The sequence below is a fragment of the Narcine bancroftii genome, chromosome 2 (assembly GCF_036971445.1).
Source record: "Narcine bancroftii isolate sNarBan1 chromosome 2, sNarBan1.hap1, whole genome shotgun sequence".
Classification (NCBI taxonomy): Eukaryota; Metazoa; Chordata; class Chondrichthyes; order Torpediniformes; family Narcinidae; genus Narcine; species Narcine bancroftii.
Window position 1 is genome coordinate 189198496 of NC_091470.1, and position 16672 is coordinate 189215167.

General features: G+C 46.3%; 1 protein-coding gene across 1 annotated transcript in view; it reads right to left on the minus strand.

Annotated features, from left to right (window-relative positions):
• LOC138753027 (complement C3-like) overlaps window positions 1-16672 on the minus strand; it is an 89054-nt gene that overhangs the window by 19280 nt on the left and 53102 nt on the right. The window contains exons 11-16 of the mRNA XM_069915621.1: window positions 14759-14871; window positions 12969-13142; window positions 9136-9327; window positions 7682-7864; window positions 6490-6636; window positions 930-1059 (exon numbers count right to left, since the gene is read on the minus strand). Of these exons, the coding sequence (XP_069771722.1) occupies window positions 930-1059; window positions 6490-6636; window positions 7682-7864; window positions 9136-9327; window positions 12969-13142; window positions 14759-14871 (939 nt within the window). The remainder of the gene's footprint in view (window positions 1-929; window positions 1060-6489; window positions 6637-7681; window positions 7865-9135; window positions 9328-12968; window positions 13143-14758; window positions 14872-16672) is intronic.

Here is a 16672-nt window from a genome sequence, read left to right on the forward strand (position 1 = left end):
ACTGGGGAAACCCCCCCCCCCAAGACCTCCCCCACACCCCACAATAGTTGAACCCCTCCAGAAATTTTTTTGCATTAATTAGTAACTTGCATCAAACCTATTACCTTGGCAATCTTCTTTAGAACTATTACTTACTAAGGAACATTTATTTTGGAGATGGATAATAAAATGCCTAAAATCGGAATTTCATAAATCGAGAGTGAAATGGGAATGAGATTTGAATAGAAAGATAGGTGAAGGTGTTGGGAGAAACTTGTGTAAAGACAGTATGACTGTACGATTCTGGGCTGGTGCAATATATATTTTTTGCATCAACTACTTAAACTCCTCAGAAAATGGAAAAAAATTCAACTTTAGATTTGGGTTTTAGGGGTGGTCAGAAAATAGGTACTTTTTTTTCCATTTGACTTGGACTTAAGGTTAAAAAATTTTTGATGACAAATTAAATCGTTTTTAGAGCAGGTGTTAAGAGTGATTTTACCTTTTGATCCATTGCGATTTTCATTAGGGGATATTAAGCCTTTGGGTTGTGATTGACTATGTATCAAATTGAATTTTTACGTTTGGGTTTGGCTGTTTCTAACAAAATGTTTTAGCTATTACATGGAAATCTGATTCGGTTTTTGGTATGAAAAGATGGCATAATGAAATGAAAGCCCATGCTGCCCAAATACCCTGATTAAGCTACAACCTCCCAGCCCCGTACGTTTTGGAGGGTGGGAGGAAACTAAAGCACCACACAGGTCACAGGGTGAATGTACCAACTCTTTACAGATGATGATAGATTCGAACCCATGTCGCTGATACTGTAATGGCAATTGGTAGAAGTGTCATCCACACTTGATTACTGTGGTCTGAGGCGTTAACAAATTTTGGATGGGGGAAATTCACGACCTGTCGACTGTCGGTGCATCAACCCTGTGACTTACCGACTGGCTCGTGGAACGGTGCCATGAGATTGGAGAGGAAGGTCAGTCCAGAGCCCTTGAACACATCCGCTGCATTCTGCTCACCTCCAGATGACGAACCAATTGTGGTCGAATACAGATCTTCAAACACCTGATCCACACAACAAAAGAAGAACAGAAGCTTATTATCGCCAATCCAGATGGAGTAATATGTGAGTTTTGGACCGTGCAAGTGGTCAGAGGGTAGTGGCCTCTCTCTACCGGGGAGAAAACAACCTGTAGAAAGACACATTTGACAGAACAAAATTTGCGATCCATTTGTGAACATTCTTTGCCAATAAAATTTTATGATCTGTACTCGCCAGTGCCTATAATTTGCTGGGAGATTTGGAATGTCACCAAAGACTCTCGAAAATTTCCAGAGGCGTACCGTGGGGAGCGATCTGACTGGTTGCATCACTGTCTGGTGCGTAGGACAGGACAGGAATGCACAGGACAGGAAGAGGCCACAGAGGGCTGTAAATTCAGCCAGAGCCATCAGGGTCATCAATCTTCACCCCAATGAGGACATCTACAAGAGGTGGTGTCTCAAGAAAGCAGTCTCTATCCTCAAGGTCACACCACTCAGGCCACTCCCACTTCTCACTGCTACTAGCGGGAAGGAGGTTACAGGAGCCTGAAGATAAACACCCAGCGGCACAAAAAGAGCTTCTTCCCCTCCACCATCAGATTTCTGAATGGACAATGAATCACAGACACTGCCTCACTCTTATTTTCCACTAATTATTTATTTTTTTAAACAATATAATCTAAAGCATTTTTAGCAGCTGTAACTCACAACAGATTTCGTGGCAGTCAACCCAATTCTGAAAATTCAAGATTCCTTGATTGTCACAGGCATAAATACACAAAATTTGTGAATACTTAATGTCCCCAAAAACAAGGAGCTGATTGTTGACATCGGGAAGGGAAAACCACCACATCACATACACTTCCAGAATCATTTTCAACACCAGTAATTACCAACAAAGAGATAGAAGTCCATTGAAACCTTCATCATACAGACTTATTCATTTGCCATTACTCAAAATGGTTGAAGATTTTTTTAAATGGATGATTTTACTTATAACATTAGTAGGAAGGGTTAACTGTATTAAGATGAATATATTCCCAAGTATATAATATATTTTTCAAACTTTACCTATATTGTTACCACAAATGTTTTTTCAAGAATTAAACATGTAAGGAAATTTCCTTTGGAAGGGTAAAATGTCAAGAGTTTCTATAGAAAGGTGGGGAGACCTAGAGCTTCCAAACTTTAAGAATTATTACCACGTGGCTTAAATGAGATTCCTTACTTCTTTTTTTTTGATGGAGCAGAAAAACCAGCATATAATTGGATAAAATAGGAGAGAGATTATCAAAGGAATTTATATACAAATGGGATTCAAAATTAATAACTAATGTGGGGGAACAAAAAACCATTGTTGAAACATTTGATGACTGTTTGGAATAAGATAAATGATGAAATTAGAACAAAAGGCTAGTAGTTCACCAGGCTTTCATTTCAAACTATCTTCCACTTTCTTCAAAGGACAGTTGATTTTTAAATATTTGGTTTAGTAAAGATAATAAAAATGGGGAAGATTGTTGTGAACAAGGCCAATTGATGCCATTTAAACAATGAAGGAATAAGTACAGAATAAATAACAATACTCTTTTTTTTGTTATTTTCAACTGAGAGGATATTTGAAGGAAATGTTAGGTCCAGCAATGTGTTACCTACTTGTAGTAAGGTGGAAACTTCTATTAAGAGAGGAAGTACTAAGAAATTTAGTTCTGCAATGTATCTTTTAAATCCAGGAAGAGATTGGAGCTGGATTTGAATATTACAATTAATAAGTAAAAATGGTTGGATCTGTCAAGACTGTATGACAAATACTACTAATGTAAGGTAGAGATTAGTTCAAAATATTTTTTTTACATCAGCTCTATCTTGCACCACAAAAATTCAATAGAATGAAATCAGATTTATCAGATCAATGTTGTACATGTAGTGAAGAGCCAGGAACTTTCTTGCTGGTCACGTCCCAAGGTAAAAGTTACAGGCACTGTATTCCCACAAAATCCAGATTTATTCCTATTGGGGAAAATAGAGGGAACAAAACCGAAGATGAAACTATCAATATCCCAAATGAAATTTCCTAAAATAGCAAGGAAGTGTATTACCGTAACTTGGAAATTGGATTCACATTTGGGTGTGGAAAGATGGGATGCAGAAATTAAAAGCTGTACCCCCCTTGGAGAAAATTACATACAATTTGAGGAATAAATATGGTATAGTTTTGCAAATTTGGAGCCCCTATATGCAAATTTTAGGTATAAATACGTAGAAATGTTCTTCCAGCCTCTTAAGACCTGTGTCAACCTTCTTCCTTAAATTGATCATACAAACTTTGTAGCAGTCCCATGTGTTTGGGGAGGGATTGGCCGAGCAATTCGAGATGCTATCTTGCTTATTTTCTAATACTGTATATATTTCTTTCTTTTATACATATACATGTATATATTTTGGGGGGTGAGGAGTTGGGAGAGGGAGGGAAGGGGATGGGTTATAACCATCATGTAATTGTGACAGGGTACATAGATACGTTTTTGAGAGATAAATTGGGAAAGAGTAGGTCAGATACAAATGCTTTAAAACAGATCTTATTTGAAATATTGGAGCTCTCTAATGCCAGATGTATCAGCTCCACAACTTTTGCAAGAGCTTTGGAGAGTACTCAAGAGACTTCACTAATGGATTGTTGTTTACAAAGGGCAACAGATGAAAGATCTTGTTGGAACCACAGATTGTCTGGAGATATTCTAAGGGGGTCATGTGATTTTTCAAGCAGAGAGAGTCAAATGGGCTTTCTCTCAGTGAGTGAGTGAGAGAGAGAGAGAGGGAGATCACTTCTACAGTGTTACAGTCAGTAACAGTAGCTGGGACACAAAGAGGACAAGCTGGCAAGGTTGTGGAAAGCCCCAATTGGAAGACAGCCTAGTCAAAGCCTTTGTAGTTCATGCAAGAGGAGAGGCCTGACTGTCTAATATTTCACTTGGAATAGGTGAAACTAAAAGGAACTCTGAGGTGACCTGAAAGAAATAATTTATCGACTGGAGAACCCTGATGGGGCAAGTTTCATCAGCAAGGCACTAAAGTGACTAATTAAAAAGGAAACTGTTGTGGGTGTCCATCGTGCAACAAATTTCTCTCTGAAAACTGACAAGAACCTTCCAGAGCGGTAACCATTTACCTTTCAAGCACCAAAGCCTGGTGAACTTTATAAATGATAAATTCTGTGCACAGTATAAGAATTGCTGGAGCCGCAGATTGTCTGGAAGAGAACTTGTTGGTCTAGGAGGATCATGTGGTTTTGCAAGAAGAGAGAGTCAACAGGCTTTCTCTCACAGAGAGAGAGAGAGAGAGAGAGAGAGAGAGATCATTTCTACAGTGTTACAGCCAGCACACCGCAGCTGGGACTGGAAAAGGACAAGCTGGCAAGCTTGTGAAAAGCCTCATTTGGAAGACGGCCTTGTCAAAGCCCTTGTGGTTCATGCAAGAGGAGAGGACTGGGTGTCTAGCATTTCAGTTGGAATAAGTGAAACACAAAGGAACTCTGTGGTGACCTGAAAGAAAGAGGTTATCATCTGGAGAACTCTGAAGGGGAAAGTTTCGTCAGCAAAACACTGGAGTGGTTGATGGAAGTAAGTGTACAACAAATTTCTCTCTGAAAACTGACAAGAACCTTCCTGAGCGATATTCATTTACCTTTCAAGCACCAAAGCCTGGTGAACTTTATAAATGTTCAATTCTGTGCACAGTATAAGAATTGCTGCAACCAGTGAACTTAGAGGAATGAGAAGTGAGATTGGACTGTGAACCAAAGAACTTTTCTGAACTTACACACACATTATAAGGGGGTTAAGTTAGATTAGTTAAGTCAAAGTGTGATTCTGTTTTCATGCTTAAAGATAATTAAAAGCAATGTTTGTTTAAGTAAACATTTGTCTTGGTGAATATCAATTGCTGCTGGGTTTATGGGTCCTCTGGGCTTGTAACATAATGAATGAAATTCTCTTCAATTTAAACATTTATTGTTTTTAAAAATGGTTTATTAATTTCATGCAAAGAATTTTTTTAATAAAATATTCAAAGAAAAAAGGAAGGGGAAGCCAGAGGTCACTGGGGGATCCAGTGATCACTGGGGGATCAGAGATGGAGAGGGTGAGCACATTTAAGTTTTTGGGAGTCACCGTCTCAGAGGATCTTTCCTGAACCCATCTCACTAATGACATCGTGAAGAATGCACGTCAGTGCCTCGACTTCCTTAGGAGTTTGTGAAGGTTCAATATGACATCAGAAACCCTGGCAAATTTCTACAGATGTGTGGTGGAAAGTGTGCTGACTGGCTGAATCACGGTCTGGTATAGGGACACCAATAACCCTGAGCGTAAAGCCCTCCAAAAGGTAGTGGACACAGCCCAGGACATGACAGGCTAAACCCACCCCACTATTGAGTACATCTATAGGGAACACTGTCATCGGAGAGCAGCAGCGATCATCAAAGATCCACACCACCCAGCACATGCTCTGTTCTCACTGCAGCCATCAGGAAAGAGGTCTAGGGGCCACAAGGCTCAACCCACCAGGTTCAGGAACAGCTGCTACCCCTCCACCATCAGACTCCTCAATGACAATCTCAATCAGGGGCTTGTTTAAGGGCTCTGACTTTGCACATGATTTATTACTGAATATTTATTTTCTGTATTGCAGAGAGAGTTTGTTTACATTTCTTTCTTTGTTTATATTTCTTTCGTTTGATATGCATATATATTCTTTAGTATATTTTTTTGGCATCTATATATAAGTAACTGGGAGTGAGGTGGGAACACAGAATTGGGAACACAGAAGTGGGAACAGAAGTGGGAACACAGAAGTGGGAACACAGGTGAGAACACGGAGGCGGGAACATGGAGGCAAAAACACAGAGGCGGGAACACAGCAGTGGAAACATGGAGGCGGGAACACGGAGGCGGGAACACAGAAGTGGGAACAGATATGGAAACACGGAGGCGGGAACACGGAGGCGGGAACACGGAGGCGGGAACACGGAGGCGGGAACACGGAGGCGGGAACACGGAGGCGGGAACACGGATGGGAATATGGAGATGGAAACAGGGAGGCAGGAACACGGTGGCAGGAACACGTAGGCAGGAACACAGAAACAGGAATATGAAGGTGGGAACAGGGAGGCAGGAACATGGTGGTGGGAACACAGTGGTAGGAACACGGTGGCGGGAACATGGAGACGGGAACACAGAGGTGGGAACTCGGATGAAAAAACATGGAGGCTGGAACCCGGGGGTGGGAACCCAAAGGCTGAAACATGAAGCAGGAACACAGAGATGGGAACACGTGGTGGGACGTGGAGGTGGGAACATGGAGGCAGGAACACGGAGACGGGAATGGATGTGGGAACAGAGGCAGAAGTTGATGGTGGAGGAAGATGGTGTGAACACAAAGGCAGATACCTACCCTCCTCGGGGTGATGGAGTTGTGGTCGCACACTGCCCGTAGCCGTGCGTCCGTGGCCTGAACGAAGATCTGGGCAGAGGAGTAGGAGGTCACCTTCAGATGGAATGGTGTGTCTCTGTCCAGGTGGAAGGTAGGCTTCACCTGGAACTAGGAATCAGAACAAAAATGTCAGCCCATCACACACTTCATGTGTCTATGAATAGAATATAAGAGCAGGGATGTGATGTTGAGGATTTATCAGGCACTAGTGAGACTTCATGTGGAGGGTTGTGAGCAGTTTTGGATGTGCTGACGTTGGAGAGGGTTCAGAGGAGGTTCACAAGGATAATTCCAGGAAGGAAAGGAGACTTGACTGCTCTTGGCCTGGACTCAATGGGATTTAGGAAAATGAGGGGGTATCTCATTGAAAGGCGTGGACAGAGTAGATGTAGAAAGATTGTTTCCCACAGTGGGAGAGTCCGGGACAAGAGGGCACAACTTCAGGATTGAAGGGCGTCTGCTCAGAACAGAGATGCAGAGGAATTTCTGCAGCCATAGGGTGGTGAATCGGTGGAATTTGTTGCCTCCACAACCGCCTGGGTCTTTGGGTGTATTTAAGGCAGAGATTGATAGATTCTTGATTAGCCAGGGCATCAAAGGTTATGGGGAGAATGCCAGGCAGTGGGGCTGAGTGGGGAAAATGGATCAACTCATGATTGAATGTCTTGATGTCCTACATTTTATGGTCTTATGGTGTATTAACCTATACTTTTTGGCCACTTGGTCCATCAAGGTCAATCTGTCCCATTCCATTATTGTTGCCTTCTCTTTCTTATCTGATTCCAGCCTTTGGCCTGACCTTCCATTCACCCAGTCCACCCCATGGGATTCACCTTCACCTCCCCTCCTGACCCCTTGTCTTCCCTCTCACCCGTCTCCCCTGTGACTGGCACCTGACAATCAACTGCCTCTGTCTGCCACCCCACTCCTCCCAGAGTTTCCCTTTTCTATGACTCTCTGGCTCTGTTGGTTGATGGTGAAAGAGTGTGATGAAACTGATAGTAGCATGGAGGCAGGAAACATCCAGCCATGAGAGCAGTAGGCCATTCTGTCCCTCACCTCCCTCCCTTCCCGGAACACTGTAAACATGGATGCTGTTCCCCTCCAGCGACTGACTGACAGCCCACATGAGCGAGGTGGTGCAGTGACCCACCTGGATGTTGCAAAGATTCTCCACCCTCAGTCTCACGGAGTCGGCGATAACTTCTTTCGAGTCCAGAACGTAGTAGGCGACCAGGTGGAAGGTGGGAACCATGGCGCGGGTGAGGTGGACTTCAAACGAGGTGTAGGGCCTCCTGACTCTGCCAGCGTTCAACATCTGGTTGTTGCCAAGCACCTGTACAGGGAGAGTCCAGGGTCATTACAGATTAAAATAGGACCCAGGCCCAGGGTCATTACAGATTAAAAGAGGACCCAGGCCCAGAGTCATTACAGATTAAAATGGGGCCCAGCCACAGGGTCATTACAGATTAAAATGGGGCCCAGGCCCATGGTCATTACAGATTAAAACAGGGCCCAAGTCCAGGGACATTACTGATTAAAGTGGGTCCAGGCGCATGGTCATTACAGATTAAAGCACGTTCAAGGGAGCTCAAGTCTCGGGTCATTACAGATTAAAGTAGGTTCCAGGTGCAGGGTCATTAAGATTAAAACAGGGTTCAGTAACCATTAATCATCCCAAAATATTGATATGTGTTTATCTTAAATTATTTATTTATGTTTCTATTTCAAGTTCTAGTTCCAAGTGTGGGCGGCGTGGTTAGCATGACACTATTTCAAATCTGTTGCTGCCTGTAAGGATTTTATACTTCCTGCCCTGTGACCTGCTAAGGTTTCCTCCCTCCCTATGGGATTTGGGTGACTGAACATAAACAACCAGACGAAACAGCGTCTCTCCAGACCACGGTGCACACACAACACAGAGGGCAGAATAATCACATAAATATTTGAGCTTCAAGAAATGGATCGGAGGTCAATCTACAGAAGCTTAAAATCGGCAGAGAGCATCACTTGGATATCCCTTTCCCCTGCCCCCATCGACAGAATCGTTGTCTGAAGAGGGCGTGCAAAATCACTGAGGGCCCATTACACCTCCACACAGAGCATCTGTCAGCTGCTCCCATTGGGGAAATACAGGAGGATCAGAGCCAGCACCTCCAGGCTGAGGTACAGCTTCTTCCCACTAGAATGACCAAAGGATCTGCTCACACTAATTCTCCAAGACTCTCATATTCACAAAACAATATTTATTTGTAGACTTGAATACTTGTCCTGCCCGTGTATTACATCTGGTTGTGTGTCCACGTGTTTTTGCACCGAGGATCGGAGAACGCTATTTTGTCGGGTTGTACTTGTACGATCAGACACTGATAAACTTGATGTGAGTATGTGTATGTGGACCCTGGACTGGAGGAACATTGTTTCGTCTTCTTGTATACAGCATGTCCAATCAGATGATTTTTAAAAACTTGTACATGACTTGCTTCCAAAGTCCTACTTCCCCTCTCTCGGTGCTTTCTCCACCAACCACCTCCCCCCTCCAACACCCCCACCATCCAACGGCCCACCCGAGCACCAAAGGACTTCGGCAAGCATTTGCAAACCGACCATGTAGTAGAAGTTGCGGACGCCGTCGCTCTCGAGCAGCCCCAGAGCTGTCAGGCTCACAGTGATGACGTCTCCGGGATACAGGAGCACCTGGGGCACACTGATGTGGAGGGACCTCCCGCTGTCGGACCGGAGCCTCGTCAGCTCCGCTCGCCGCTTTTCAATCCCGGTCGACTCATTCCCAGCGGTGGCCTGGAAAAGGGGGGAGAGAGAAGGTGAGCGCTGAAGGAATTGGCGAGCTTTACCTCCACAGGGTCCATCACCCCAGGGAGCAGTGCCTCACTCAAGATAGTAGAAACCTCAAAACCTTGCAGCACAATCCAGGCCCTTCGATCCACAACAACTTTGTGCCGAGCATGTCTTTACCGTAAGAATTACTAGGCTTTCCCATAGCCCTAAGCTCCATGCACCTCTCCAAAAGCCCCTAATATATCCACCTCCACTATTGTTGCCAGCAGCCTGTTCCATGCACCCACCACTCTCTGACATCTCCTCTGCACCTATGTCCCAGCACCTTAAACCCGTGTCCTCTTGCAGCCACCATTTCAGCCCTGGGAAAATGACTATCCACACGATCCACGCCTTTCATCATCCTAAACACCTCTAGCAGGTCACCTCTCGGCCCTTAAATTCAATTCCATGACAAATGAAGGGCAAGGCATCAAACACCTTCTTAACCACAGAACATTGAAGGAAAGCACGAAAATGGTTGAGATAAAATGCCGAGATCGCAGGGTTACTTAACTTACAGGAACTGTGCCAATTGGACTGAAAGAGAGCGGAGAAAATTTGCGAGGACGTGGACTAAAAATTGAAGCGAAACCTCAGCAGGTCAAACGGCGAACTTTATGGAGCAAAGGTAAAGACGCACAACCCGACGTTTCAGGCTTGAGCCCTTCATCGAGGTACGGAAAAATGGCGGCAGTACATCTTGACCCCAGAACGTTTGAAAAGATATAAGCTGAGTGTTTTGGATTTGTGTTTTCGATGCAATGATCAAAAAGGTACGTTCTTGTGATAAAGTAAGGGGTTTTTGGTCTAGGGTAAGAGACTGTTTACAAAATATTTTTAAAATAAAGTTTTCTTTAGATCTAAAAATCTTTTTAGTTGCTGATGTTAGTGAAATGGGTTTGTTATATAAATCAGATAAATTTCAAATGGCGTTTTTGACATTAGCTCCAGCAGTGGCGAGGAAATGTATAGCTAGTCCTTGGAAAGATCTTAATTTACCAAGATGGCATTTGGAAATAAGATCGTGTATTCCAATGGAGAAGATAACATAATTTAAGGGATAAATATCATGCATTTAAAAGGATTTGGAGCCCATACTTGGATTATTTTAATTTGAAAGTTTAAGGTCAGTTCTAAGTGCCGCTGGGTCCCCTTATCATATAAGTGAATGAATGGCGTGTGGCATTCTTTTTCTATACTTTTTGTGGGTGGGTAGGAGCTTTAGAGGTTGGATAGAGGGAGGGGGTAGTTCGAGTTTTGGGGTTTTTTGGGTACGATTTTCTGCAGTTCCTTTTTAGTCTATACTTCTGTAACCATGTTTAAATTTTGATATATTGTTATATTTCTCTTATGTAACTGTGGTTATTGCTTTTCTCTTACAAATAAAATATTCATAAAAAAAGGGAAAATGGTGACAGGCGTCCAGGCCAAAGGAGTGGCAAGGGAATGGGGGGAGGAGCGTGGTGCAACCTGCAGGTCTTTATAGGTGGATCAGGGAGGGAGGGCACATCAGCAGGGGAAGGGGGGAATGGTTTTATGAATGGGGAGGGAAAGGGGTGGAGAACAAGACGAGGGGGAAGGGAAGGGAGAGAGAACAGGCAGTGGGCCAGCAGAAACCGGAGAAGTCGGTGTTAATGCCATCCGTCGAGCATTGTTACCCACTCGCGGTGGGACCCGTACACGCAGACCTGGGGATGGGGTGCAGAGTTGAAGCAGTCTGCCGTTGGGAGGTCCCTGTCATGGGTGCGGACGGAGTGAAGGTGGTCAGCAACGCGATCTCCCATTCCGCGCCCAGTCTCTCCAGCGTAGGGAAGGCCACCATAGGGGCAGTGGAGACCTCCCTCCGGACGCGTGAGCAAAGTGTTACTTCACTTGGAAGGCCTGTTTGGGGCCCTGACTGGTGGTGAGATCGGAGGTGTGGGTGCAATATGGTACTTGTTGTGGCCCCAGATGAAGGTGCCAGGAATCGGGGATGGGGGGCGGTGTGATGAGTGGTCAATTAATTGGGCGGCACTGAAGCATGGGCCAGAAGGGCCTTTGACCGTGCTGCACCATTAATTTATTTTTAATGTCCACACATAGGCCCTTCCAGCCCATGCCTCCTCCCACCAAAAGACCTCAATAAACCTTCAACTTTCTTGGAGGGTGGGAGGAAACGGGAGTGCCAGTGACATCACGGGCACCAGACTCCATTCCCATGGAGGATGCCTTCATGAGGCATTGTCTTAAGAAAGCAGCCTCTTTCCTCAAAGACCCCCCACCACCCAGGCCAGGCTCTTCACTCTGCTACCATCGGGGAAGAGGTCCAGGAGCCTGAAGTCGAGCACTCAGTGGCACAAGGACGGCTTCTTCCCCGCCGCCATCAGATTCCCTAACGGACGATGAACCCCAGACATGGCCTCACTTTGTCTTTTTGAACTAATATATTTGTTTTTAATTTAATTAACAGCACTGTGATGCTGTCACAAAGCAGTGAATTTCGTGGCAGGTTCTTAAATTTTCGTTAAAATTTCTTAAAAGTTTTGAATTTTTAAAACATTTGATTTAGACATGTTAACGGGTGAAGGCCGCGCTGCCCACTCTACACTTGGTATGTTTCGAACGGTGGGAGGAAACCGGAGCCCCTGGGGAAAACCCACGCAGACACGGAAAGAATGTACGGACTCCTTACGGACAGCGCGGGATTCGATCCCATGGTCTCTGGTGCTGTGATAGCCTTGTGTTCAAAGCATCGCCGTGCAGAGGGATCGGGGGCCCACCAGTCCAGAGATCCTTGAAAGTAGCCAGGCCAGATGATAAGAAGGGTGCTGATCGCGTGGACAGCTAGAGGCTTTTTTCCCGGGGCTGAAATGGCTGACACGAAGCGGGGGGGGGGGGGTGTGATGTTAAGGTGCTCGGGAGTAAATACGGGGGGGAGGGATGTTAGAGGCAAGTTCTTCACACAGAGAGGGGGTGAGTGCATGGAATGCGCTGCTGGCCACGGTGGTGGAGGCAGGGACAATAGGATTTGGTAAGGGACAATTTTAGATAGTTGCTTGGAACTGAGGAATATTTCAGGTTATGCAGTGGTGAAATTCAGAATCAGAATTTACTGGGATGACTGGACCGGGCCAGTTGGCTTAGCGCCAGCGATCAGGACCAGGTGTTCAAATCCCGCGCTGTCTGTAAGGAGTTTGCATGGTTTAGCCGTGTCTGTGTGGGCTGCGGTTTCCTCCCACCGTTCAAAACGTACCATTAGGCTCATTAGGTGTAATTGGGCGGTGCTGGGCTAGTGGGCTGAATGGCCTGTTACTGTGCTGTAGGACTACATTTTTCTTTAAATGTAAATAACGACATCGATGGAATTCTCCTGCGAAGCTGAAAACTGCCAGCTGCAAAAAGGTTGCTCAACAGCCTCAACCTTCTCTTGGTTTTCAGTTTATAAAATATCACGGTCCCCGAAATGCCCCGTAATCCCGATGAGATTTCCGTACTCGAGGCGGTCCAAAGCACCCCATCTCTGAGAACGGAGGTGACAGCGCATTTAACGGCTGCAGCCTGCGGAGGTGGCCACCAGCATCTCTGCCCCATTCAGCCTGGGGCCCCGGCTGGTGGTAACTTACGGTGATGTTGATGGCCTGTGCCTTTCGGGGTACAATGAACGACAAGCTCATCTCACCAAGCTTGTCGGTAAGGCCTTCGATGGAGTCTTCGACGATCTGGTCCTCGAGAATGGTTATATGGACACGCACTGGAACATTGATCGCCAGGGAACCATTGGGATAGGTCACCGATATCTGAAAAGATCACGGTCCTTGTTACTCACCACCTTAAGGATCACAGAATTGCCATGAGCCTGGAGGGCATAGTACTGTAAAGGATAGCACAGGCCCTTCAGCCCTCAATGTTGTGCCAACCCATATATACCCACCAGGAATAAACAATACCCTTCCAACCTTATAACCCTCTATTTTTATTTCATCTTTATGCCTGCCTAAGAGTCTCTTAAATGCCCCTGTTGTTGCCACATCCATCTCCATCCCTGGCAAGGCACTATATCAGTTATTAACTATCTTGGACGATCTTTCCGAGAAACAACACATTAATATCATTGTGAAGAATGCCCACCAGCGGCTCAACTTCCTCAGGAGCTTGCGGAGGTTTGGTACGACAACTGAAACCCTGGTAAAATTTCTACAGAGGTGCAGTGGGAACTGTGCTGACAGACTGGACGGGGACACCAATATCCCTATGCGTAAAGCCCTCCAAAAGGTAGTGGACACAGCCCAAGACTCCCAGCCATTGAGTACATCTACGGGAAATGCTGTTGCCGGAGGGCAGCAATGATCATCGAGGACCCTCCCCACCCAGCACACGCTCTGTTCTCGCTGCTGCCGTCAGGAAAGAGGTATCGGTGCCACGAGACTCGCACCCATCAGGTTCAGGAACAGCTGCTCCCCCCTCCAACAGACTCCTCAATGATAAGCTCAATCAGGGACTCATTTAAAGACTCTGACCTGTGCACTTTATTGATTTTTGTTTAATCTCTGCATTGCACAGTCTGTTTGCATACATTTCTTTATTTGTTGACATGCGTTTGTTGAGTCGGGTTTAATTTTGCACTGCCAATCAGTGGTAATTCTGCCTCATCCACAGGAAAAGGAATCTTAGGGTTGTATGTGATAGCATGTCTGTACTCTGACAATTAATCTGGAATCTGGACCTTCGCTTCCTGTGGACATTGATCATCTCCAGCAGTTTTTATTCATAGTCCACTCAATGTTTGTCTCTGGTAACTTGTCTGGTTAGCGAGTGACCACGAGGGGAGTTTTCCATTGCACGGCCCTGTGGTGTGTCATCTGGTTAACCTTGACACCATGTCTCTGGTTTAGTCAACCTCCATAAGCTCATGAACTCAGAGTGTATCTGATACAGGCCTTGGGAAAGCATTTTACAGGATACAAGTGGGCTCTCAATGAAGGATCATCAATAACGTTTGATTGGATATAGTATTTAAATCCATTTGTTGGACTTTTTGGTCACTTTTTATCATGATGGATTGGAGGGGCAGACTCAATGATCCTACATCTGATGGCTTTCCTGGCCCATTGCGAAGGCAGCATGCCCAGAGTTTGGCAACAAAGCGACACCCCCCCCCCCCCCACCCCACCTGACAAGGCCACAGATTATTGAGGAGACTTTTCAATACCCGATATTTCTTAATTTTCTCTCATCAATGCCAGGAATGCGGACAGAGAAACGCACAGCAATGCCTGTGCTTGCGTACATATGTGCGCAAACACACATAAATGCATACATACACGCCCTCGCACATGCACACACACATGTGTACACCCCCCCCTCCCCCCCACACACACACACACACATACATGCTTGATGAACATATCTGTACCGGGACATAAAATTGAACTCCTGGTGTGAAGAAGCGTTTCATTGATGTGAAACTGATGCGATAGTGGGAGAGTCGAAATGGTAAGTTGTCCAGAACCTTCCTTTCGCTGCGTTCTGCACAAAAAAAACAAGGGAACTCCATGATGAGGCATCCTCATTCAGTCGCTGACACTCTTGGGCACGGGACGTCGTGTTCGGCAAGATGCTGAGAAGGTGATGGCGAGCTTCGAGTAAAACAGTGAGACGTGATTTGGGAGGGGGTAGCTCTCTGACCGGAGAGGGGAGGGAGGGCGGAGCTGGAGGAAGGGAAACAGTGGAAATTGGAGGGGGATATTAATGCCGACTGGTTGGACAACGGCCAGACGGAGTGTAACTATAAAAGTCTCTTTAGGGAGTCACTTTTTGCACAAATGTTACTCTGGATATTGACAATCTACCCGATGTATTTACTGTCTCTTTGACTTCGTTCAATTAGTTTACTGATCTACTGCATACGGTGCCCCCGTTGTGGCCTTCTCTGTATCGGAGAGACTGGGCGCAGACTGGGAGAGCACCTCCACTGCGACCACATCAGAGGCGGGGACCATTTCAACGGGCGCCACCCTCCCGCGCTGGCACGTCTGTCCGTGGCCTTGCGCGCCGTCCCGCCAAGACGCCCGTAAATCGGAGGAGAGGGACTTGATTTTCCACCGGGCATTAGATCGGCTTTGGCGGTTCCTGCCAGCCCGCTCCCTGTCCCCCCCCCCCCCCCATCCAGCTCTCTACCCCCTTCTCTCTCTATTCACAGACCCATCCCCCCACCACCCTCTTCCTGCTGTGCCCTCCCTCCCTCGTCCACCTGTTACCTCCTGCCTGTGGGACCGCACTCCTCCCCCACCATTTTGTTCGGGCGCCTGCCGACATTTGGTCCGGACCTTGACGAAGGGCTCAAGCCCGAAACATTGGCTATCTATATAAAGAACGCAGTTTGACCTGCTGAGTTTCCCAGCGTTCACTTTTTACCTCAACCACAGTCGGTGTTTCACTAGTTGGACCGTTACAGCTTTTCCTCACAATGGCCTGTTCGGCTGCAGCAGGTACGGAATGTCAGTGCCTGTGGACATTGTACACTGTGTATGACAATAATCTCATCACCGTCAGTGAGATGAGCGGAACTCCACTTTTCGGGTTCTGGGCCCTTCATCAGGGGGTGGGCAGAAACGGTCGGCACCTTAATAGAAAAGTGCGAGAGGGGAAGAGGAAGTGGGTGGTGGTGGTGGAGAAAGGGGCAGGGGGAAGGAGCACAGGCCATTAGGTAAGACGCTGACGGGGGTGTGGGTAGCTCTCTGAATAGAGGAAGAAGGAGCTGGATGAGAGAGTGGGATGGAAAGAGAGAGAGGGAGTGAGAGAGAGAGATCCTTATGAGGGTCAAGAGGACACAGGGGCTGGGAACGGGAACGGCATTGGCCTCTCAGTGCGAGAGGAAGGAGGTGCAAATTTCAAGTGTGGTCGCCAGAGTTAAGTCGGCGACTGAGGGGCCCATACAGGTCGCTCACGAGAACCAGGTATCAGAGCTAGGATTCAAGAGGTGGGGGAGGGGCCTCGAGTGCCGAAGGGCTACCTGGTCGTGGCGGAGGCTGGATCCTGGATCTCCGGCTTACAACAGGAAAACGTTGACGCATACTACATTTTATTAGGCGACAATGAATGAGACCTTTTGTCATATACAGAACTACGACTCACACACTGTCAAAACACCATGCTGGAGAAACTCAGCAGGTCCTTGACGTAGTGAAGGTAAAGATACAGAACCAATGTTTTGGGCTTGATCCCTTCATCGAGCTGTGGGAAAATGTGGGCAGGTGCCCGAACAAAAGAGTTGTGGTTGCAAAGGCAAGAGGGAGGGAGGGAGGGAGGGAGGGACAGCAGCGAGCGA